At 53.1% G+C, this 21,447-nt stretch overlaps 1 protein-coding gene across 7 annotated transcripts in view; it reads right to left on the bottom strand.

Moving 5' to 3' along the window:
- The window catches only part of PLA2G6 (phospholipase A2 group VI), a 57,458-nt gene extending 36,272 nt beyond the window's left edge, over positions 1–21,186 (bottom strand). For 5 of the 7 annotated variants that reach the window (XR_006776456.2, XR_006776457.2, XM_045779556.2 and 2 more), the window contains exons 1-2: positions 21,118–21,179; positions 10,703–11,091 (exon numbers count right to left, since the gene is read on the bottom strand). Coding sequence is in view for 5 of the 7 variants with exons in the window: in XM_045779556.2 (XP_045635512.1) it covers positions 10,703–11,001 (299 nt within the window). In the remaining 2 variants the exon portion in view is untranslated. Of the gene's footprint in view, positions 1–10,702; positions 11,092–21,117 lie in introns of all 7 variants that reach the window. The other 2 variants (XM_045779557.2, XM_045779558.2) reach the window with 2 other exon arrangements.
- Between the last annotated feature and the right edge of the window lie 261 nt (positions 21,187–21,447).

Raw genomic sequence — 21,447 nt, 5'->3', positions numbered from 1 at the left:
ACAAAAAGAAAATGACAGAGTTAGACCCAAATATATGACAATTACATTAAGAAGAAATAAATTAAATGTTCCAAATAACTATAAGGAATAACAGACAAGGAGGGAAAGAAAAGACAACTCCGTACTCTAAACAAGATTAAAAGTATAAGATTAAAATACAATATAATACTAACCAAAAAAAAAAAAAAAAAAAAGCCAGTGACGCTATATGGATATGAGACAAAGTGGAATTTAAGGTGAAAAGCAAAGAGGGGTAATTCATAACGATAACAGCTTCAACCCACTAGGAAAATATGACAATTACAAATTAATATGCACTTCATACTAAAGGTCCAAAATAAAGTCAAACTTGATAGATTTTTTTTAAAAACTAGACATGGGGCGCCTGGGTGGCACAGCGGTTAAGCGTCTGCCTTCGGCTCAGGGCGTGATCCCGGTGTTATGGGTTCGAGCCCCACATCAGGCTCCTCTGCTATGAGCCTGCTTCTTCCTCTCCCACTCCCCCTGCTTGTGTTCCCTCTCTCGCTGGCTGTCTCTATCTCTGTCGAATAAATAAATAAAATCTTTAAAAAATAAAATAAAATAAAAAATAAAAAAAATAAAAACTAGACATGTTTACAAATCATTCATAATTCCAGCAAAAAAAAAAAAAAACAACCCACAAACTAAACAAATCTGCCATCACACTGAAATATTTTAATAACTTTTACTACTCATAAACAATGAAACCAAAAAAAATCCCTACTGGATCTAGAATCATTAGTAAACCTGACCTGGCAGACATATATGAAACACCCTTCCCACCAGCTACAGAAAACACATTCTTTTTTTTTTTTTATAAAGATTTTTATTTATTTATTCGATAGAGATAGAGACAGCCAGCGAGAGAGGGAACACAAGCAGGGGGAGTGGGAGAGGAAGAAGCAGGCTCCCAGCAGAAGAGCCCGATGTGGGGCTCGATCCCATAACGCCGGGATCACGCCCTGAGCCGAAGGCAGGCGCCCAACCACTGCGCCACCCAGGCGCCCCAAAAACACGTTCTTTTCGAGCCACACAAACAAAAGTTAGAAATACTGGACGTAAGCTGGGCCGTCAAGTACATCTGGACAAATTTCAAAGACCTGAAAATATTGAGCCTATGTTCTCTGACCACGATGAAACTAAGCAAGAGATCAATAACAAAAGGAGAATGAAACGTTTCCCATATATTTGAAAATTAAGCAAGATACATTTAAACTATCAATGGTTCAAGCAAGAAGTCGTGGGGAAATTTGGGAAATGTCTCGACCCAATGGTAATGTAAATATTCCATATCAAACTTCTGGAAGAAGCTCCATCTCTGGATAGGACAGAGGAGCTTTGTATCAAACTAGCCTTCCTGCTGAAAACGAACAGAATGGCAGGATCAAATGCCAATGAGTGCCAGAAGGCGCTGGAGGGAACCTCAGGGAGGCAAGCACCTAGGGCCAAGATTGTAGAGAAGAGGGAAGCACGCTGACGTAAGCCCCACATTTTCACTCAGGGCACTCTGGGATCTGCGACATGGGATGTGAAGGACAGACAGGCTAGGAGGCAGCCAGGGGCTGCTGGCGTTCCTACGAGGCTGGGCAGAGACAAGCCGGCATCCAGAGTTGCCGAGAAGACCAGAACCTGAGGGAATCACAGGGAAGTAAGCCCAAAGTTCTGCATGTGATCTTCACTCATAAGCTAGGCAGAGCGAGATGTCAAGAAACCAAATGGAAGGGGCGCCTGGGTGGCTCAGTCGTTAAGCGTCGGCTTTTGGCTCAGATCATGATCTCAGCGTTCTGGGATCAAGCCCCGCATCACATCGGGCTCCCTGCTCAGCGGGAGCCTGCTTCTCCCTCTCCCACTCCCTCTGCTTGTGTTCCCTCTCTCGCTGCCTCTCTCTCTGTCAAATAAATAAATAAAATCTTAAAAAAAAAAAAAGAAAAACGGAAAACAGCAGCAGAGAGGACCCAGAGTGAGTGGAAACTCTGGTGGTTTCTCAGTCCTTGTGAAATAGAGATTCAAGTTCAAGGCCCGCCAGGTGGAAGGACCCTTGTAAACCAAGGCCTTCCACTGAGGCTTGAGAACTTCAACTCCGCTGAGAGTAGACGTGATGACCAAGGAGTCATTTCCAGGTAGAGAATCAATCTAGTGACAAAAGGCAAAATAATAAAGCTTCTGGAAGATCTATAGAAAAATATTCTCAACCCCTTCTGGTAGAGGACTTTGCTAAACAGCACAGGAAAACCAATGGTAAAGATGGGTGACTCTAACTTCCTTGAGACGAAGAACTCTTGTTTCTCAACAGATCACGTTAAGAAAGTCCAACAGCAAGCCACGAGGGGAGACGGCCGCAAGACACGTAACCGACAACAGGGGTGTATTTAAACAGAGATGCTAAAACTCTGTAAGAAAAAGAACTAGGTTTTTGTTTGTTTGTTTTTTTAATATTTTATTTATTTATTTGACAGAGATAGAGGCAGCCAACGAGAGAGGGAACACAAGCAGGGGGAGTGGGAGAGGAAGAAGCAGGCTTCCAGCAGAGGAGCCCGATGTGGGGCTCGATCCCAGAATGCCAGGATCACGCCCTGAGCCGAAGGCAGACGCTCAATGACTGAGCCACCCAGGCGCCCCAAGAACTAGGTTTTTTAAGTGTTCGAGAGCAATGGAGTAGGTACTGCACTGAAGGGGATTGCCAAATGGTTCATCAACCTACCCAAAGGTGCTCAAACTCGTATGTCATCAGACCAAAGCAAATTAAACCCACAATAAGACACTACTATACACCCAACAGAATAATTTTTTTTTTTTCCACTGGCACCACTAAGTAGCAGAGGATGTGAAGTAACAGGAATCTCCTTCACTGCCAGGAGGAAACCAGACGGGCGTCATCCGCTGAGGGGTGTGTGGTCTCAGCTCACCAATTCCACTCCCCGATAGATGCCTGACAGAAAGGCATGTGGACACGCACGAAGAAAACCGGAAGCAGCCCCAAGTCCCGTCAGTGAACGAATAAGTGAAGCTGTGGTGTAGTTAACACAGGGCAATTGTCCTGCGTGCAGAAGTCGGCCCCAGTTACGTGCAAAACATCCACGGACACCTCACAGACAAAACACGGAGCCAACAAGCAGGTACCATGCAAGCCAGGTTCAGGACTGCCTTTGGGGGGCAAGGGAGCAAAAGGGGGGTTTCCGGGGGGCGGCAACGTTCTACCTTTGGACATGGGTGGCTGGTTAGAGGTACTTGTGATGATGTCATTGAGCTATGCGTACTTTTCCATGTGCGGCATATTTCCCTATTTTTAACTAGTCTAGAGAGAGAACAGGAGGAGGGAACTGGGGACCACTGAAGAGTGGCTGTACCTGGGGAGGAAAGTGGATTCAAGAATGAAAAATTTTTTTTCTTTTTAAAAGAGAAAACAGCACGTTTGTATAGCAGTGGAAAATACCTAGTCAAGCAGGGGAAGTCGTGGAGGAGAGAGGAAAGAATTGCTGAACTGATGTCCTACAGTGGATGAGGGGATGTTGACCTTGATGGGGACAGGCCTCTACGATGACAGTGACAACAGGGAAGGCGCAGTATGTGGGTACAGGTGTGGGCAGCCGGGGTGGGGGTGCTCACCGGCTGTAGGTAAGCACGGGGAGCGGGGGCGGGGGCGGGAGGGGAAGGACAGGGCGAGGCCAGCCTACTGGCTCTGAGCCCAGGGCTGCCCAAGGGCAGGGCTCACTTGAAGTGGGAGTGAGCAGCACGGAGGGGAGCCCCACCAGCCATGGTGGAGACCTGGAATTAACTAGTGTTGGGGTTTTGCCGAGCAGAGAAGACAGAGAGAGAAGTCAGGGAGCAGAGAGGGTATGCAAGGGTGTGAACATCATGACAGGCCACGAGTTTCTGCAGGGCAAGAAGTGAGGCCCGTGAAAGGGATGGGGACCACGGCAGGGGGGTAGCTGGGTCCATGTCTGCAGGGGGCAGGGAACTTGGCATTCAGAGGATGAGGGAGAAGGCGCTGGAAAGACAGGAGCCAGAGGGCGGAAAGTGGGGTGCTTGACACTTGTATTTTTGGAAGAGTCCCTGTTACTGATGATGATGACAAGGTCCAGGGAATGGCCATGTGGGCTGGGAGAGGGCTGGCCCCAAGAGCCATGGGCGTGAGGAGGGACACTGTGCAAATTTCAGTCACCGAGAGTCAAGACACACAGTGCGAATTTCAGTCACCGAGAGTCAAGACGGGTAGTGATGGGGAGAGGGAGCTCCAGGCCAGGGGCGCACGGCCCCAACGGTGTGAGGGAAACCCCAGGAGAGAGCGCGGGCTGTATAGGGCGACGTGAATTTCAAGGCTGGGGAGCAAGGGGCACCCTGTCCCACTTCCAGGCCCAGTGGAGTAAAGACCAGGAGAGAAATCTCTCGAGGCCCTCGGGGGAGAGCCAGGTTTGAGTTAGAGCCACGGGTGAAAGAATGATTCAGAAAAAGGCTAAGGACCTGGAGGACTCAGAAGGCTGTCTTTCCCTCTCTTCTAAAACCGAGCCCCCAGACAAAAGCCACCCGGCATCAGCTCTGGGGAGCCTTTGCCTTGGCTGGGAATGGCCTGTGGATAAGCCCGGTGGGGGAGGCTCTGTGAACTTCAGGAAATCACATGCAGATGTGTGTCAGTGCATTTGGAGGGTGGAGAGGTCCATTGGCCTCCTTCCATTGGACCTTCCAATGGCCAAAAACCATTAGGCTAGAGTGGAATCTAACTCTCCAGCTTCAGAGCTGAGCACCAGCCCTCCTCCACAGGCCCTCCAAAGGGCTCCTCCTCCATCCCTGCCCCTCTGTGCCTTCGCCCGCGATGCACTTCTCCCTGCAGCGCCCTCTCTCCAGGTGACATCTTCCTCCCTGTTGTAGGTCCATCTCTCACCCAAGAGACCTTTTCCAAACTCTCCTAGCAAACACAAGTCTACCTCCAGTGGACATGGGTCAATCACCCACTCCACAAATACTCCGCGTGCACCTGCTGAGCGCCTGGCGTTACAATGGGCATTAGGAGAAAAGACTCGGACGCAGACACTGTCCCTCAGGAGCTCTGCGGTCTAGTGGGGAGACGGAAGTACAAACAGCCACAGGCCGATCCGAGGCAAGAGGGGCTGACAGCAGTATGGACAGTGCTGAGGGAGAAGAGAGCAGGCGAGGACCGGCTCCCAGAGCAGGCATCGGGGAACAGAGAGGACAAAGAAAGAAGTGTAAAAAGGTGAGGTCAGTCTGGAGAACCTGAGAGCTTTCTTTTGTTCACATTCTAACATTTATCCCCCTGCATGCTGCGTATGGACCTCTTTTCTGGCTACTGCCTGAGCTCCTGGAGGACAGAGCTGCTGTATTCACATCTGCTGAGAGACGATGGGCTGCGGGCTGGATAAATCGGGAAGGAGCAAGCACGGGGTGTGCCACTCAGCTTGTCCGAGGTGCTGACCAGTAGTTTCATTTCTGAGGGCCTCAAAAATCAGTCCCCTTTCGAGAAGCAAAGATCACACGTCGCACATGCTTTGATCATTCTTTTTTTTTTAAGATTTTATTTATTTATTTATTTGTTTGTTTATTTATTTATTTATTTATTTATTTATTTGAAATTGAGAGAGCGAGAGAACACAAGCAGAGGGGAAGAGCAGAGGGAGAGGGAGAAGCAGGCTCCCGGCTAAGCAGGGAGCCCAATGGAGGGCTCGATCCCAGGACCCTGGGATCATGACCTGAGCTGAAGGCAGACGCTGAACTGACTGAGCCACCCGCGCGTCCCTGCTCTGATCATTCTTTCTACGATTCCTGGAAAGTGCAGCCCTGTTTCTGCTGAGATACCAGTGAAGAACTGGCGGGTTTCATCAAATATCACATGTCACCAGCAAATGTCAGTAGTAAATGATTAATTCGTAGCAGGAACATAAGTACGGGTGTGACCATAATGTTCACACAACACTACCAGTGACCACCCCGCGGCTCACACAGAAGAGCCAGGGCTCTGGACCACAGGTCAGGCCAGGGGGGCCATGGGATGAGCCCAGTTGAGCCAAGTCCTGCCCAGTGCCATGGTGCAAAGTGGCCCTAGTGGAAGAAAAGGAAGAAGTGGGTTCTGGAGCCAAAATGCTGGGTCTGAGCCCCGGCTCCACAGCTGACCAGCAACGTGAGTTGGGCGAGTTACTGAAATTTTTGAGTGCCTCACACGCAGTAGGAGATACTATTATTGCTGATGTCGCCCTCGGTACCCGCCAGGGTCCGGTCTCTCCACCCAGTACGGATACTGGGGGTAAAGGGTCCCAGGGCCTTAGGTCATAAAACCTGAGGATTTAGGGGCGCCTGGGTGGCTCAGTCGTTAAGCGTCTGCCTTTGGCTCAGGGCGTGATCCCGGAGTTCTGGGATCAAGCCCCGCATCGGGCTCCTCCGCTGGGAGCCTGCTTCTTCCTCTCCCACTCCCCCTGATTGTGTTCCCTCTCTCGCTGGCTGTGTCTCTCTCTGTCAAATAAATAAATAAAATCTTTAAAAAAAAAAAAAACACCTGAGGATTCAGAAGATCCTGACTCCCTCCCCTATCCTGAAGTGACGCGGCTGTGTGCAGCCCACGGACACGTCTATCTGGGGCCCGAGGCTGGAAGTAACACCTCAGCATCTCCCTCGAACCCAGTTCTGGACTCTGGGCAGTTCAGAGCCCTCCGGGCAAGTAAAGCAGGAGGAGACCTTTAAGAGACAGAACCGCAGGGGCACCTGGGTGGCTCAGTCGGTTGGGCAGCCGATTTGGCTCAGGTCATGATCTCAGGGTCCTGGGATCGAGCCCCCTGTTGCGTCGGGCTCCCCACTCAGCAAGGAATCTGCTCAAGGATTCTCCCTCTTCCTCTGCCCCTCCTCCTGCTCACACTATCTCTCTAATAAATAAATAAGTCTTAAAAAAAAAAAAAAGGCAGGCGCTGGGTGGCTCAGTTAGATAAGCATCTGCCTTTGGCTCAGTCATGATCCCAAGATCCTGGGATCCAGCCCCGCATCGGGCTCCCTGCCCAGTGGGGAGTCTCCTTCTCCCTCTCCCTCTCTCCCAGCTCATGCTCACTTTCTCTCTCTCTCAAATAAATAAAATCTTCTAAAAGGGGGGGAGCTGGGTGACTCAGTCAGTTAAGCGTCTGCCTTCAGCTCAGGTCATGATCTCAGGGTCCTGGGATCGAGCCCCACATCGGGCTTCCTGCTCAGCAGGGAGTCTGCTTCTCCCTCTCCCTCTGCCTGCTACTCCACCCGCTTGTGTGCTCTCTAACAAATAAATAAATAAAATCTTAAAAAAAAAAAAAAAGAACCGCAGCAGCCTGAAGAGAAAGTCTAGTAAACCATACCTTCCTTCTAGAAACTGCAGGGTGCTGGGAGCAGCCAGGAAACCCCAGGATGGCTGCCCCTAGGAGAAGCCCAGGGCCCTGGCCCTCACTCAGAGGTCACACCCCAGGACTTGACATTGCCATTTCTGCAACCCTTCATAACCCCCGCTCCTGCTTCCCAGCTCACACACTCGACTGCCCTGAATCCAACAGTCCCCAGCCCCAACAGAGGACACGGCGCACAGCGGCCCTCTGCAAATACTGCTGAAGCTCTGCAAATACATCACATGCACCGCACAAACCCACGTGTGCCAGGCTCCTTGCTGGGCGCTGGGGGTTGTACCGGGGCGAACAAGACAGACGCGGCCGCTACCCTCACGGGGTTTGTGGTCTACCAGGAAGGCGGTCTACTGAGCGCGGGGATGGATGCCACGGGACACGCAGCAGCAGTACCTCCTCTAGCCTGAAGGGTGAGCAGAAGTGAGGCAGGCAAAGAAGGGGAGAATGCTCTAGGCTGACGACCTAAGAGTCTACGTGAAGGCCAGGAGCACAGGGTGGCAAGAGCTGAGACCAGAGGGAGAAGCAAGGCTTGATCACACGGACCCTTTCAAGTCAGGCTAAGCAGCTAGTATGTTAAGGAAACAGGGAGTTCTTGAAGAATGAAGCAGGGGAGTGAGTGATGGGATTTGTCGTCTGGAAAGATCACTCTGACAGCAGCTTGGAAGAGGATGGGAGGAGAGTAAGACTATAGGCAGAACAACAGGCTAGGAGGCAGAGTGCAGCTGGAGTCTGTGTGTACAAGGACCACGGCCTGGAAAGAGCCGGCAGCAAAATGGAGAATAACGAAAGCCCGGATTTTAGACTGGCACGTGGCTGGGATACAAGCTACACTGCCCAGCCTCCCTAGCAGTTAGCTGTGGCCACGTGACTAAGTCCCGCCAACGGGATTCAGGTGGAAGACATGTGTGCCACTTCTGAGAAGCCCCTAAAAAGAAGGTGAGTGCCCTTGTTCACCGTCTACCTTTCTGCTAACTGGAAAGGGGGCTGTGATGGCTGGATCTGGCATGGCCATCTGGGGCCATGTGGTGGCCTAGAGAATAAAGGCCACACGTGGTGGAGCAACAAGACAGCAAGAGCCTGGGCCCCTGGGGACTTGGGGCCCCTGGGAACCACTATCTGCTGTGGTTGTCACTTAGGAGAAAACTAAAAGTCCATCCTGTCTGGCAACTATCATGTTGGCCTTTCTATCACTCAAGCCAACCTTAAACATAACTGGTGGAGAAGCAGCAGAGACTCAAGATATGCTTGGCAGGGGAGCCTGATAGAACTCAGTAATGTCCCGGATCCGGGCGGGAGGGAGCCCGAGGAATCAAGGATGGCTCCTGGGCTTCTGGGCTGCACAACCTCGTACAGGGATGGTAATGCCATCTGCTGAAACAGAAACGTTGGGGCGGGAGCAGGTGAGCCAAGTGAGGGCTGTCAGGAATTCCAAGAGGAGATGCGTGCTTGGCTTGAAACGCCACCCAATGCTCCCTATTCTGTCCAAACACAGGGAACCACACAGTGGCACAGAACAGAGAAATGGCTTAGGAGCCAGAAGACCCAGATTCTGTTCCTTCACTGCTTCCCATGCAACCTTGAATGACTCACTTCTCTTCCTGAGCTTCAGTTTTCTTATCTGCAAAATGGGATACCACCTTCCTTGCTTATCTCAACGGGTCACTGGAGGATGTGCTAATACACCATATGTGAAAGTACTATAAAGTGCCCTCCAATTAAGGGGAATAAATAAACATGCAGTTAATAAACTGCTAGCAAAGAGTTTAACCCCCTGGGATGGAAGTCTGCCCACAGTGGGGCTCGAGCTTCCCGGGACAGACCCAGAGTCCTGTCAAGGGACATTTACAGTTGACAGGACTTGGTGATGGTGGAAGGTGGTGGAGCTCCCAGGGCGGCACCCAAAAGGTAAGGCTGAGTGGCCCTCCAGAGAGTGGGCCCACCGCTCTGCTCGGCTGTGCATTCCCATCAGCAGCCCTCGGCTGCGGGCCTGTGGAGGGGTTCCGGAGCCGCAGGTAGAAGCCTGCCCTGTCCTGACCCAAGACTGCGGGATGGCCATCAGCTCAGGCCCATCTGCGCCCAGAGTGCGGACTAGCTCTGCCGTGTTACAACTGGCGTCCGGACTGGCTGCTGAGCTGTGTTCTTTGTCCAACCACCCGCGGTGGGGGCCTCTGCCTCAGTTTCCCTGTGGAACCAGACCTAAATTCTCCTGATTGGCCTCCTCCACTCTCCTCCTGTTGGCTGGACCCTGACTCCCAGCTTGCCACTTTCTGAGACTCCTGCTGCCATGTCTCCTCAATTGGAATGACCCCAGAAGTTCCCTCCAGCCTCAATTCTCGCCAAAGCTCTGCGCACACCAGGGATCCGGCCCGGGGCCATCCGCCTGTGGGCACCCCCACCTCCCACCCACGCCTCTGCATGTCTGGAACAACTTTATCTGCTTTCCTCTGCCAGACACATTCCTACTCATTCTTCTAGGCTCCAAGGAGCCCATCAGGAAGGGATCACCTCCTTGTGTCCCCACCATTCACTTCTACCCACAGCTCTCCTCGCATGGTTGGTACAATGCCTGCTTGGCACGTGGCCTCCACCCAAGACTGCACAGAAGGGCACGGAGCGTATCTTGTCATCTCACAGCGCCAGCTGGACCTAGCCCAGGGCCTGGGACTCCCAAGCCACTGCAAATGCCTGGTGCCCGGTGACAGGATGGATGGCGGGCTGGCCAGATGGATGAACGAATGGAGAAAGGCCCATCAGCACTAGGCCAGCTCAGAGCCAGTCTGCCAAGCTCCTCTGGACCCTGCATTTTGGGGGCCTGGCCACCCTTCCCCTTTATGCCAATAGCCCTGCAGCTTGCTCAGCTCCCTCAGCCCTGTCCTGGCTTCCTACACTTTCCTTCTAGCCCATGGGAGAGACAGCATGCCCTGAAAAGTGACCACTGTCGACCTCTTATACGTTCTCCTGAACGAAACTTGATCGGCCCCTACAAGGGCAGTCATGCCTTTAAAGACCCAGGAATACAGGTAAACCCTGGACTTCACCTGATTTGACCCTTCTCAGCTTTCCTGTCCTTCCTCCTTCCCTCCCTCTACACGGGTCCAGCCCAGAGGCGGGGGAAAAGCCCTGCCTTCTACCCTCACGCCCCTGCTGTGGGGACCCTGACGGGCCAGGAGGTATAGAGTCTAGAAGGTCCCTCTCCCCATCCTCTCCCACCCTTCTCCAGAGCCCTCAGATGTTAGGCCCAAAGAAGCTGCTTTTTGGCCAAGGGACCACCAGTCTGAGGATTCAAAGGAAAGAAGTGTGTGTGGCAGTTGACCATCACCCACCGGAATCCATTCTGTGAGTTTCTGGGGTTGACCAGGATGCAGTCCCAGGTGCGATTGGGAATGTTCTGGAACAGAATCAGCTGCCCTTCCTCCCGAAACCGGGCACTCGAGGCGTAGTCTGCCACAGCCACCTCCTTCACCCGGAACGGGTTCGAGAATAAGTTGGTGACACTACTGAGGGTATTGACTAGGCGGCCGAAGAACTGCATCTTCTGCGGGCCAGGTGGGGAGGCCCCGCCGCCTGCGCCCTCAGTCTGGAAGAAAACGGGGTCTCTGGTCAGCTGGGCTCGGTCTCCCATGCCCACCTCACCAAGTACAACAGTTTCCTGCACGGGCTCCCAGATGGCTCCCCACCAGTGCTGGTCCTCTAATTCCGGGCCAGGAGGGACCTGGAAAGGAGGGGAGAGAAAGAGAGACGACACTGAGTCGGGGCTAAAAAGGCCTGATGGGAAGTGACAGAGCGGCCACCATGCCCCGGGGACCAGAACCGTCCTGCTTCCTGGCCAGTTTCCCCGCCAGAGCCTCAGCTTCCTCATCTGCAGTGTGGACCCTATTGCTCAGGGACACGGCAGACAGGAACACACATTACAGACGATCCTGCCCTGCCCAAAGGGAGCGGTTCTTGCTTCGTGAAGTCCAGCGCTCAGAAAGCCTGGCGTGAGTCATTTCGATTCCACAAACAAAACCAGGGTCCCGTCTCGACCAGATACAGCCAGGGGACCAGGATCGGCCTACACTCCATCGGGCGCACGGGGACCATGGACATCGGTCTCCAATTTTTGGTGCCTGCTACCACTGCTTTCCCAAAGAGCTCTGAGAACATGAAACCAGGTGCCTCGGAAATGAACATGAATGTAAGGACTCAGCAACAGTGAACTTGTGTGTGGATGGAAACATTATGTTGCAGACTCAAAGGATTCCAGTTCCTGCTGCGGAAACTGTCCCCAGTTTGGATGACAGAATTAGATGTCTCCTATTTTCCTAGGTTCCCAGAAAGCACACTGCATTCCTAAGGCAGTGTCACCAAAGCTGGGTGACATTTAGCTGGAGGCCGCCCTCTGGCTCTGTGCCAGGAAGTCACCCATCAAAAGCACAGCCCAGACACTGAGGACAGAGGATGGAAGTGTGGGCACCCCGGAAGACAGTGGACATGTCAGCGGACACCAGTCACACTCTGGCCCAGCTATCGAGGAGAGGAAGGAACTTAGGGATAAAAGGAAGAACAAGAAGCCTCAAAGAACCACTGATAAAGGGAGGAAGGGCCAATAATGATAATGATACCAGGAGACAGAGCACCTACTAGGCAGGCACTTTACGCGACTGTCCCCTTTGGGTCGCTGCAAAGGCAAAGAGCTGGAGGAGAACTGTGTTCCCATCCTCGCCAGCTGTGTGTCCTTGGGCAAGTCACTTAACCCCTCTGTGTCTCAGTTTCCTTATCTGTAACACGAGAACCACAACAATGCCCAATAACTGAACCCGGCAGATAGCAAGCGCTCCACAGGCATTAGTCCTCTTCACTTCCATCGCCCTCCCTTGGACACATACGGAAACAAAGACCGTGACTGCAGAGTTTTGGGAGCGCCCTGAAGTTTTGTAACGACCTTCCTCTTAGGATCAGTAGTAAGATGTGGCATGATCAGACTGTGAGCCTCAGTGCCCCCTTTAAAATGAGGACAATGCTCAGGGCACCTGAGTGGCTCAGTCGGTTGAGCGTCTGACTCTTGATTTCAGCTCAGATCGTGATCTGAGGGCCGTGAGATCGAGCCCTGCATCAGGCTCCGTGCTCAGAGTGTGGCGTCTGCTCGGGATTCTCTCTCCCTCTGCCCCTCTCCCTGCTCTCACTCTCTCTAAAGAAAACAAATTTTAAAAAATGAGGCCAACGCGCCCCTCTTGTGTGCTGTGAGGATTAAATGAGAATGTTCTTAAGAATGTTTAGACCTGAGGGCACCCACGTGGCTCAGCTGGTTAAGCGTCTGCCTTCAGCTCAGGTCACGATCCCGGAGTCCAGGATGGAGCCCCACACTGGGCTCCTTGTTCAGCGGGGAGCCTGCTTCTCCCTCTGCCTCTGCCCCTCCCCCTGCTCATGCTTTCTCAAATAAATAAAATCTTTAAAAAAAAATGTTTAGGCCTGTGTCAAGTTCCTTCTTTCTTCTGCACTCGGGAACTGAGAGCACAGAGGCGCTGGGGTGCCTGTGCCCCTTCCCAGAGCCAGGGGAGAAGGGAGGGATCCCAAGAGAAGGCATGGGCATTGGTCCCTGGAAAAGAAACCCCCAAGACGGAAGGCATGGCCCGCACATCAGTGTGCCCTGTAGCAATTTTTGTTTGACACAGAAACAGAAGCAACTTCTGTGCCCAATATTATAGGAATTATAAATTGTGACGTGTTCACTCCAGAGATAGTGCGTGGTCATTAAAAGCCGTGACTGAGGAACTCAGGAAGCACGTGGTGGTGTCACAGACTCTGGGGCATCGAGTCCACGGCGCTCCCCGGGCTGGTTGTGGGCTGCGAGCTCGGCCCGCAAGGCCCCTCCCTCCCTGTGCGGCCTGTTCCGCTTGGTCCCACCCTGTCATGCACGATTGCCGATTGCCGATTGCCGAAAGCAATGCTGTCTCGCACCTCCTTCCCTCTCCACGCTGATTTGTTTGATATATCCTTCCTCTCCCTCATCCTCCTGCCAGACCGTACACTTAATCACACCCATCACACCAAACGCTCGAGTGCCTCTCTGTGCTCTGGTCCTGGTCTAAGAACTTTACATATCTTCATCTTTCATCTGGACCACCACCCTGAGGTGCCTGGGTGGCTCAGTAGGTTAGGTGTCTGCCTCTTGATTTCGGCTCAGGTCATGATCCCAGGGTCACGAGATCGAGGCCCACATTGGGCTCCATGCTCAGCAGGGAGTGTGCTTGAGATTCTCTCTCCCTCTCCCTCTGCCCCTCCCCCTGCCTGTATGCCCTCTCTCTCAAATAAATAAAACCTTTCGGGGCGCCTGGGTGGCACAGCGGTTAGGCGTCTGCCTTCAGCTCAGGGCGTGATCCTGGCATTATAGGATCGAGCCCCACATCAGGCTCCTCCGCTATGACCCTGCTTCTTCCTCTCCCACTCCCCCTGCTTGTGTTCCCTCTCTCGCTGGCTGTCTCTATCTCTGTCAAATAAATAAATAAAATCTTTAAAAAAAAAAAAAACCTTTAAAAAAAAATCTGTACCACCACCCTTTGAAATTGTCACCATTATTATCCTGGTTTTACATATGAGAAAGTCAAGGAACAGGGAGGTAAAGCAATGGGCCCTATGTCACACAGCTGGGAGGCAGAGGAGCAAGAATTAGAGCCAGACAGCTGGCTCTAGACCGTCAGAGCTTTTTAAGGACAGTGCTTGGTCCTTTCACCTCTGTACACTGACCCCTGGCACAGGCTTGGCCCACAGAAAGTCTGTTAAAACATAATTTAACTGAGTAAAAATTATGCCGCAAAAAATAAGGGTGAGGGAAAAATACCAAAACACTATGAGGATATTGGGTTTATGGGCCATTTTTTTTCTTTTTCCTGTTTATCAAATGGTATGGAAAATGCTTTTTTTTTTTTTAATGATTCTATTTGTTAAAGAAAGTAAGAGTGCAGGCTGAGCCCCTGGGGACCACAGCTGGGGAGATGGGGGCACAGGGGTCAGGACCAGCTTAGCAAAGCAGCACAGAGGCCTCCCAGAGAGCAGGTGGGAGGCACCTCCTGGAGGGAGTCGGGAGCACCAACACTCATGAGCCCACTTGGGGTTAAGGGGAGAGTCACCGTGGGGGTCCAGCTGGATGGAAGGAAGATATCCCGCCCCAGGGGAAAGACACCTTCCTTAGGGGCTCAGGGCTGGTGGGTGAGGGCTGCCTCCCACACCTGGACGGCAGCCTGGCCACGGAAAGGACAGGTCTGACTCCCACCCAGCCTTCCAGGGTGGGCGTGAGGGTGAAATGACACAATGGAGGGAAAGTGTCCAGGACGCAGGCCGACTGCGGGCACGCAAACAGTGGCCATTGTTATCACAAGGTGGAAGAAAGGAAATGAACCCCCCAGGGCCACATCCTGGAACATCATAACAGAGCAGCCCGGAAAGCGGCAAGTGAGAAGTAGACAGAGCGCATGCTCGAGCTTCCTTCGAGCTTCTGTGCTCTTCCTCCCATCCCGCCCCTGACCTCAGAGCCCGGGTTCTTTCCAGCACAGCTGCAGGGGGGAGGATGCCCTGCAGCGGAGCAGCCCCCTCCCTCCCGGCTTCCTCCCCCTCTCGCTTCTCACAGACCCTTGCCCTTGACCTCCCCACAGGATCAACATTTGCTTTTACCTGCCAGACAACTGTTCTCTAGGGCTCCTCACCTGGGCTTGCTCCCTGCGCGTAGGTGACACAGGTGACACTAAGGTCACATGATGGGGCTGTCCGCTCCTGGGCACTGGAGGCTTCGAGCAGCTCTCAGATGCCACAAGCAGGAAAGCCACAAACCCAAGACCTTTGCGGTGAGGGGGACGCTGACAATTCTGCCTATCTATTTCTGCAGTTTCCGGGTGTCGACCGTGTCTGCCCTACAGGGAGGCCAGAGATTTCTGGCCTGTTCTCCTTACTTTTGCTCACCCGTCCCCTGTCAAAGGCCCCATGTGCCTGCTTGGTTCCTTCAGGGAAGGCTTACGAAGCCGCTGCTGGGGAAGGCAGCCCTAGAGGAGAGGAGCTGTGAGGCAGGAAGGACAAGCATTAACGTCCCCATCTTAGAGAGGACGTAACCGAGGCCCAGAGAGGCCTCGGATTGTGGGTGTTGGAAGGGCAAGTTAAAGTGGGACATGCTGATGGCCACCAAAAAAATAAAAAAAGAAGCAGTACTGGGGTCAGAGGGTGAGGGGAACCAACAGGTGGCATTTTTGGTGAGTTCCCCAGAAATGGCCGGTTGGGTTCCTAAAATGAGTAAGTCACAGGGGGACCCAAACCCAGTCCCTGTCCCCCTGGGGGAAGAGTCAGGAAAAGATGGCTGTACAAGGTGACTCTTCAGATGACCTCTGCAGTGGGGACTTGGGCAAGAGGCCTCCCCACAGGAGGAGCACAAGGTAAGGGAGGGCACGGGGACAGGAGCCTGCCTGGCCGGGAATGAGCATTTTCATCGGGCTTGGGCAGCACACAGGGAGTTGTGGGCGCTGCCGGGACCCACATGAATACTGGTCACCACGGAGCCATTCTGCCAGCACCTGCTCTAGAGCCGTGCTCAGAGCCAGCCTGTGACCTGCGTGCCTGGTTACGGGGGCCAGACGGGCCCCATCCTTAGATGTCTGTTTCCACCTCGGCCATGAACTCCCTGAGACACCCCAGGCAGGTCTCAAGCAAGAGAGGGAGTACAAAGCCACCAGGCCCTGGGCCCTGTCCCCCCACCTCCTAGCCTGGACAGTTATCTCTTTCAGAGAAAAAGAGAGAGGCCCTGAATTGTTAAACTTCCTGGCCTGTCCTCCCTGGAATGTCCTCCCCTGCCCCCCTTCACTCCCGTCTCTGCCAGAGCCTTTGCTTGTCCTTCAAGGCCCAGCGGCTCCCTATGGAGACCCAGAGCTCCGGACTGGTCCCTCCTGCATCGCTCCCAGCTCAAGTTATACCCTTCCGGTCCACAAGCGCCGTGAGGGCCAGGTCCACCATCCCTCCCTACAAGCCCTCTGTGACTACCACAGGATGCAAATCGGATGCTTACACCAGCCCAGTGGTTCCCCCATCACCTTCCAGAGACAGCCCAAGCTCAGGGCAGGGAGGCAAGCAACCTGGCCAGCCATGCTGCCCCAGAAACCTCCCAGAACATACCACCCGCACGCCTCCATGGACCTGCGCGCACTCCCGCCTAGATTGCGTTCACTCATCTGTCTCACTGTTAGACAAATGAATAAACCCTTCCTGTCCTTCAAGAATTGGCTCACGAGCCACCTCGTCTAAGAGGCCTACCTCGTGCCTCCCCTCCTCTTCGCCCTGGGGGTACCCTCACCCTACCCAGGGGCTCCCCCAAAGAAGCATTTACCCTGGGATAATGATGGTGCATCTGTTGGTTTGGGTTGCTCCCCCCCTTTATTTTTTTTTAATCCGCGCACATAGCATGCTGTTCCTGATGGATAGTGGATATTTAAAAAATGGTTGGTGAATGAGTAGGACAAATGAATAAGCCACTGGAAGCCCGCGGGGCCAGGACCTTCGAGGCACCCTCCCCTGCTCTCCTACTCCCTTGCGGGTGGTAACAGGCCACACACCCTATTCCCCGCCCACTCCGGGCTGCCCAGCACACCACCACCGTGCACACACTCAGAAAAACATTTATGGGGTATCTGCTGGGCTTCCCGAGTGGCACTGAGCTTCGATCTGGAAAGTCTGGCTTTATATACCCGGAGCTCAGGCAGAGTCTAAGCAGGGACACTCTACAGGCCCTCTGCTTCCCTCTCGATGAAGTCCGGCTAGAGCGGCAGGACAGCTGCCCTGCAGTGCGTGACAGGATCCCACCGGCAGCCGGGCCAGGAAGCTGACCTCACAGGACTGGCCTCGTGGGGGATCCTGGGAGCACACACAGAACCGCTCGAGTTGGAAATCAGGCTTCCCGAGCCCCGGCTGCTTATGACAGGATGTCCCATGATTGGAACAACTGGCACAGGCCAGCGGCGCCCTCCTGTGCAGCTGAGGTCTCCCCCATCCGCTGCCCTGGCAGGACGGTCAGAGCACCCGGCCCAAGCACCGCCACCTTCCTTCCTTCAGCCCCCACCAGCCGCGCCTCTCAGCACGCGAGCGCATCACCACACGCTGGCCTCCGCCCACTGGCAAGAGCACCCCGCTTTATGGTTGCACGGGTTCCCACATCTGTTAGCTGCCCCGAAGCTCACGGATGCCCGTGAAAGAAGGAAGTGCAGGTGTTTCTCTCTGTCTGGCACATGGGGAAACTGAGGCCCAGAGAAAGGAAGTGGGAGGTGTGGCCAGTGGCTGGACTCTTGCCTTCTTCTTCCGACTCCTGAACTGCACTAGGCAGAGGGCCTGCAAACAGTAGGTGCTCCATTAGTGCATAAGAAAAGGCTGACTGGAGGAAGGGGTTAGGTCAAATGTCCTTTCCATCCCCCACCCAAGCCTCTGGATCTCCAAAGCTGCCTCTAAAACAAAATGTTCCTTCAAATGTTCTCTCTGACCCCAGCTCATCCCAAACTCACACCTAATGTGAGGAATGGAGAAGGGCTTGCCCCTGCCACTTCACACACGAAGCAACACTGCTACATTCATCCAGCACCCACTGGGCACCCGGCGCCCCACAAGGTGTCGGAGGTAATTCCCACATTTAATCCTCAAAACACTCCTAAGACACGGTGTACTTCCACCCCTATTACACGCGGGAAACTGAGGCACAGGAGCTTATGTGACTGGCCAGGGTCTGAACCCGATTAGTTAGCATCCGGAGCAGCATCTCGTCATCTTCAAACTGCCTTCAGGAGAAAGCCTGAAGGGAACGTGGCTGAATGGCTTGATTTTCAGCCTCTTGCCCTCCAGAAGCTAAGGCTCACAGCTAAAAACGCACCGCCAGTCACATGAGCCAGCGCCAAATGGCCTTCAAGACGGGGAAAGGTGTCTTCTTCACCTGCTCCCATTAGCTAGACCACAGAGGCAGCAGAATGCCCCAAACGTGGGGCTGAAGCCCCCAAGGACGGGAGACACCGGTAACTTGAAGAGATCGCTGGCCTCGTGCCTAGGTACAGGGTGGCCCATTTTATGAATCATTTAATGATTCATTCTATAAATATTTACTGAGGACCTACTCTGGGACAGGCATTGTCCTAACAGCTGAGACTCGGCTAGTGAACTAGACAAAAATCCCTGCCCTCCCAGATCTTCTACTTTAGCAAAGGGTATAAATAATGAAGAAGATAAAAAAGGCAAAGCATATACGTAGGTTTTAGATGCTGGATAGATGCTGAGAAGAAAAGGAAACCAAAGAAGGGGGATAAGAAGTGTCGAGGTAGAGGCTGAAATTTTAGACAGGGTGACCAGGGAAGTCCTGACCAAGAACTTGACCCTGAATAAAGACTAAAAGGAAACGCGGCCGAAAACTGTGGATATCTAGGTGAAGAAATGTCCGGGCAGAGGGAAGAGCAAGTGCAAAGGCCCTGGGGCTGCCACACGCCTGATGAGTGCCAAGAACAGCAAGGATACCAGTGAGGTCAGAGCGGTAACAGAGGGCCAGGCACATACAAGTGAGAAAAGCCACTGCAGCGCTTGGAGCAAAGCAGCGACGTTAACACATCACTGCCTGGATGAGGGGTGTCGAGAGGCTGTAAGGATAATCTCACAGCTCCAGCCTAAGCAACTGAAATAACACTGCCATTTCCTAAAGACGGGAAAGTAAGTGAGAGGGACAGACATTGGTGGAAGGTGGGGAAGGGATGAAGGGGTATATACCAGGAGCTTAATTCTAAATACCTTTAACTTTGAAATGCCCATGTTTGAGGTGTTGAGCAAGCAATTATATAAGTGAGTCTATCATTCGGTGGAAAGATCTAGACTGGACTGGAGATATAAACTTGGGAGTTGTCAGAGTAGAGATGGTACTTAAAGTTATGAGACTGGATGAGGTCACCTGAAAAATGAGGATGGATTTAAAAAAAAGAGAGAGAGAAGCAGCATTTCAGGCATGGACCTATTAAAATGTTCTCCCAGGAGCCACCCTCTAGAAAGCGAAGCTCCTAACAAGGCCTCCTCTTCACTACGTCTCCCCTCACCCCTTCCAAAGACACACGTACACACAGCACTTCCTCTATCTCTTGGTGATGTCATTCTGCTGAGTGAGAAGGAAATTCTCATTGAGGATACTGTCACCTAATGAGAAAGTAATCCGTGGAAGGGAGAAAAAGTGCCCTGGGTGCTGAGACAACAGCAGTGAGCCTCACACAGCAGGGGGATCACACAGGCTCTACTGTTCCTGTTGGCGGGTTGCAACTCCAGCCTCCTGGATTGGTGTGACCTCAGGCAACTCATTCGCCCTCCTTCTTATGTTAAACAGGAATAACACTGGCTACATCAACGCAAGAAACAGTCTGTGATATTTGTTAAATAAATGAGGAATGAATGAATGGTAAAAGCAACAACATACAAAAGAGTCGAACTCACAGCAGATGATCGATAAATACTGTCAAATGCTAAATGCGGACGCTGGGCCTTCTACTTGTCTTTCTCTCCTTCTTTTGTCATGTCCCTTTCCCTGTCCTGGCTGTCACACAATAGCAAAACCATGCATTTGTACCAGATCATACTGATTACAAAGTTTTGCCTTCTACACTTTCTCAAATTTTCAACCTCATGGCAGCCTTACGAGGGCAGGAACTACAATCCCCCATCACAGACAAAGACTGCAGCTTGGGACAGAAAACAGCCTCCAAACTCCAGGAACATTTTAAGGCAGAAACAATAACAAAAACACTGCATACAGCCCAAGGGTGGGGCACCAGTGTTGCCAAACCAAACCCGCCTAACATCCTGTTGGGTGGGTAAAAGGGCAGGTGAGGGAAAGACCCAGAAGCTCAGGGGAAGGGAAGGTATTTGTCTAGGGTCACATGAGTAGTCCATTAAAAAAAAATGGGCACAGATCCCTGAGCCCTGTGCCTTCCTTGTCCCACACCCATGGACCTGCCCATCCCAGTGGCATGTCAAACAGATCACACCTTCCCGATCACCAGCTTCCAGGCCATCTCTGGGAGCAAGCGGGGGACACAGAATTGGTGGGTTGGGAGACACTGGGGTGAGGAGGCTATGAGGAATGAGGGAGAATGGTGGGGCGCAGGCACAAATGAAATCTGGAAGCACCTGAGAGAAAATAAGCAGAGAGAAGCAGGCAGTTAGGAGTCAGAAAGGGGGAGAGGAAAATGGACAACAGGAGAGACACAATGGAGAACTGCAGAAGACAGGTGGTGCGGGGGATCAGGTGGGAATACAGAGGCAGAAAAGTCGGAAGCGCTTAAAAGGGCACAGGAAGGCAATGGGACAATCAGTGCGGCCCAGAGTGAAAACTGGGGGCCCTGAGAGGCACTGAGAGAGTTGGGGGGAGACGGGGGGGGGGGCTAACCAAGGAAGTCAGTGATAAGAGGGGAGACACACAAGGGAGACTGGGGTACTAAGGAGGGACCCAGGGCCAAAGCTAGCGTCCCTGGGGAGGTACAAGTTTGAAATGAGACAAGAGCTGTCACAGCTAGAAGTTGGGGGCGCTGAAGAATCAAAGGGCGGAAGGTACGGGCACTTAGGGGGTAACACAAGGGTCAATGAAGGACACGACTAACAACCGGGGAACACAAGGGAGGTCCGAAAGAGGGTCGGGGTGGTGACCACCGAATCTGGGGCGCGGAGCTGGTTTGGGGAAGGGCCCCCCAGGCCCCGCCTCCCCTGCGCCGTCACTCACCTCGGCTTACTCAGCACTTCTACTTCCTTCTACTTCCGCAAACAAATGAACCCGGCCTCACGTGACGGCCAGGCCACGGCCCTCCGCCAATCACCGAAGCCCGTGTTCCGGCGGCCGCTGTGGCCCCGCCCCCATGCCGCGAGGTGGGTGCGCGAGGAAGGCGGGGGCGGGGCTCCGCCATGTTTTCTAACTGCCCAATGGAAAGGGCTCTCAGCGTCGAGGGAGGCCTGGCTTCGGGCTGTAGCCAGTCTTCCGCGGCCGGGCCTGGCCACGTCTGTGCGGGGCGGAAGGTCCTCGCGCCGGCTCGTTGGCGGACATGTTGATGAGGGG

The sequence above is a fragment of the Ursus americanus genome, chromosome 17, assembly GCF_024610735.1.
Source record: "Ursus americanus isolate L20-20 chromosome 17, mUrsAme1.1.p, whole genome shotgun sequence".
Taxonomy (NCBI): domain Eukaryota; kingdom Metazoa; phylum Chordata; class Mammalia; order Carnivora; family Ursidae; genus Ursus; species Ursus americanus.
The sequence above is the reverse complement of the archived record's forward strand: the minus strand, read 5'-3'. Positions and strand labels throughout refer to the sequence as shown.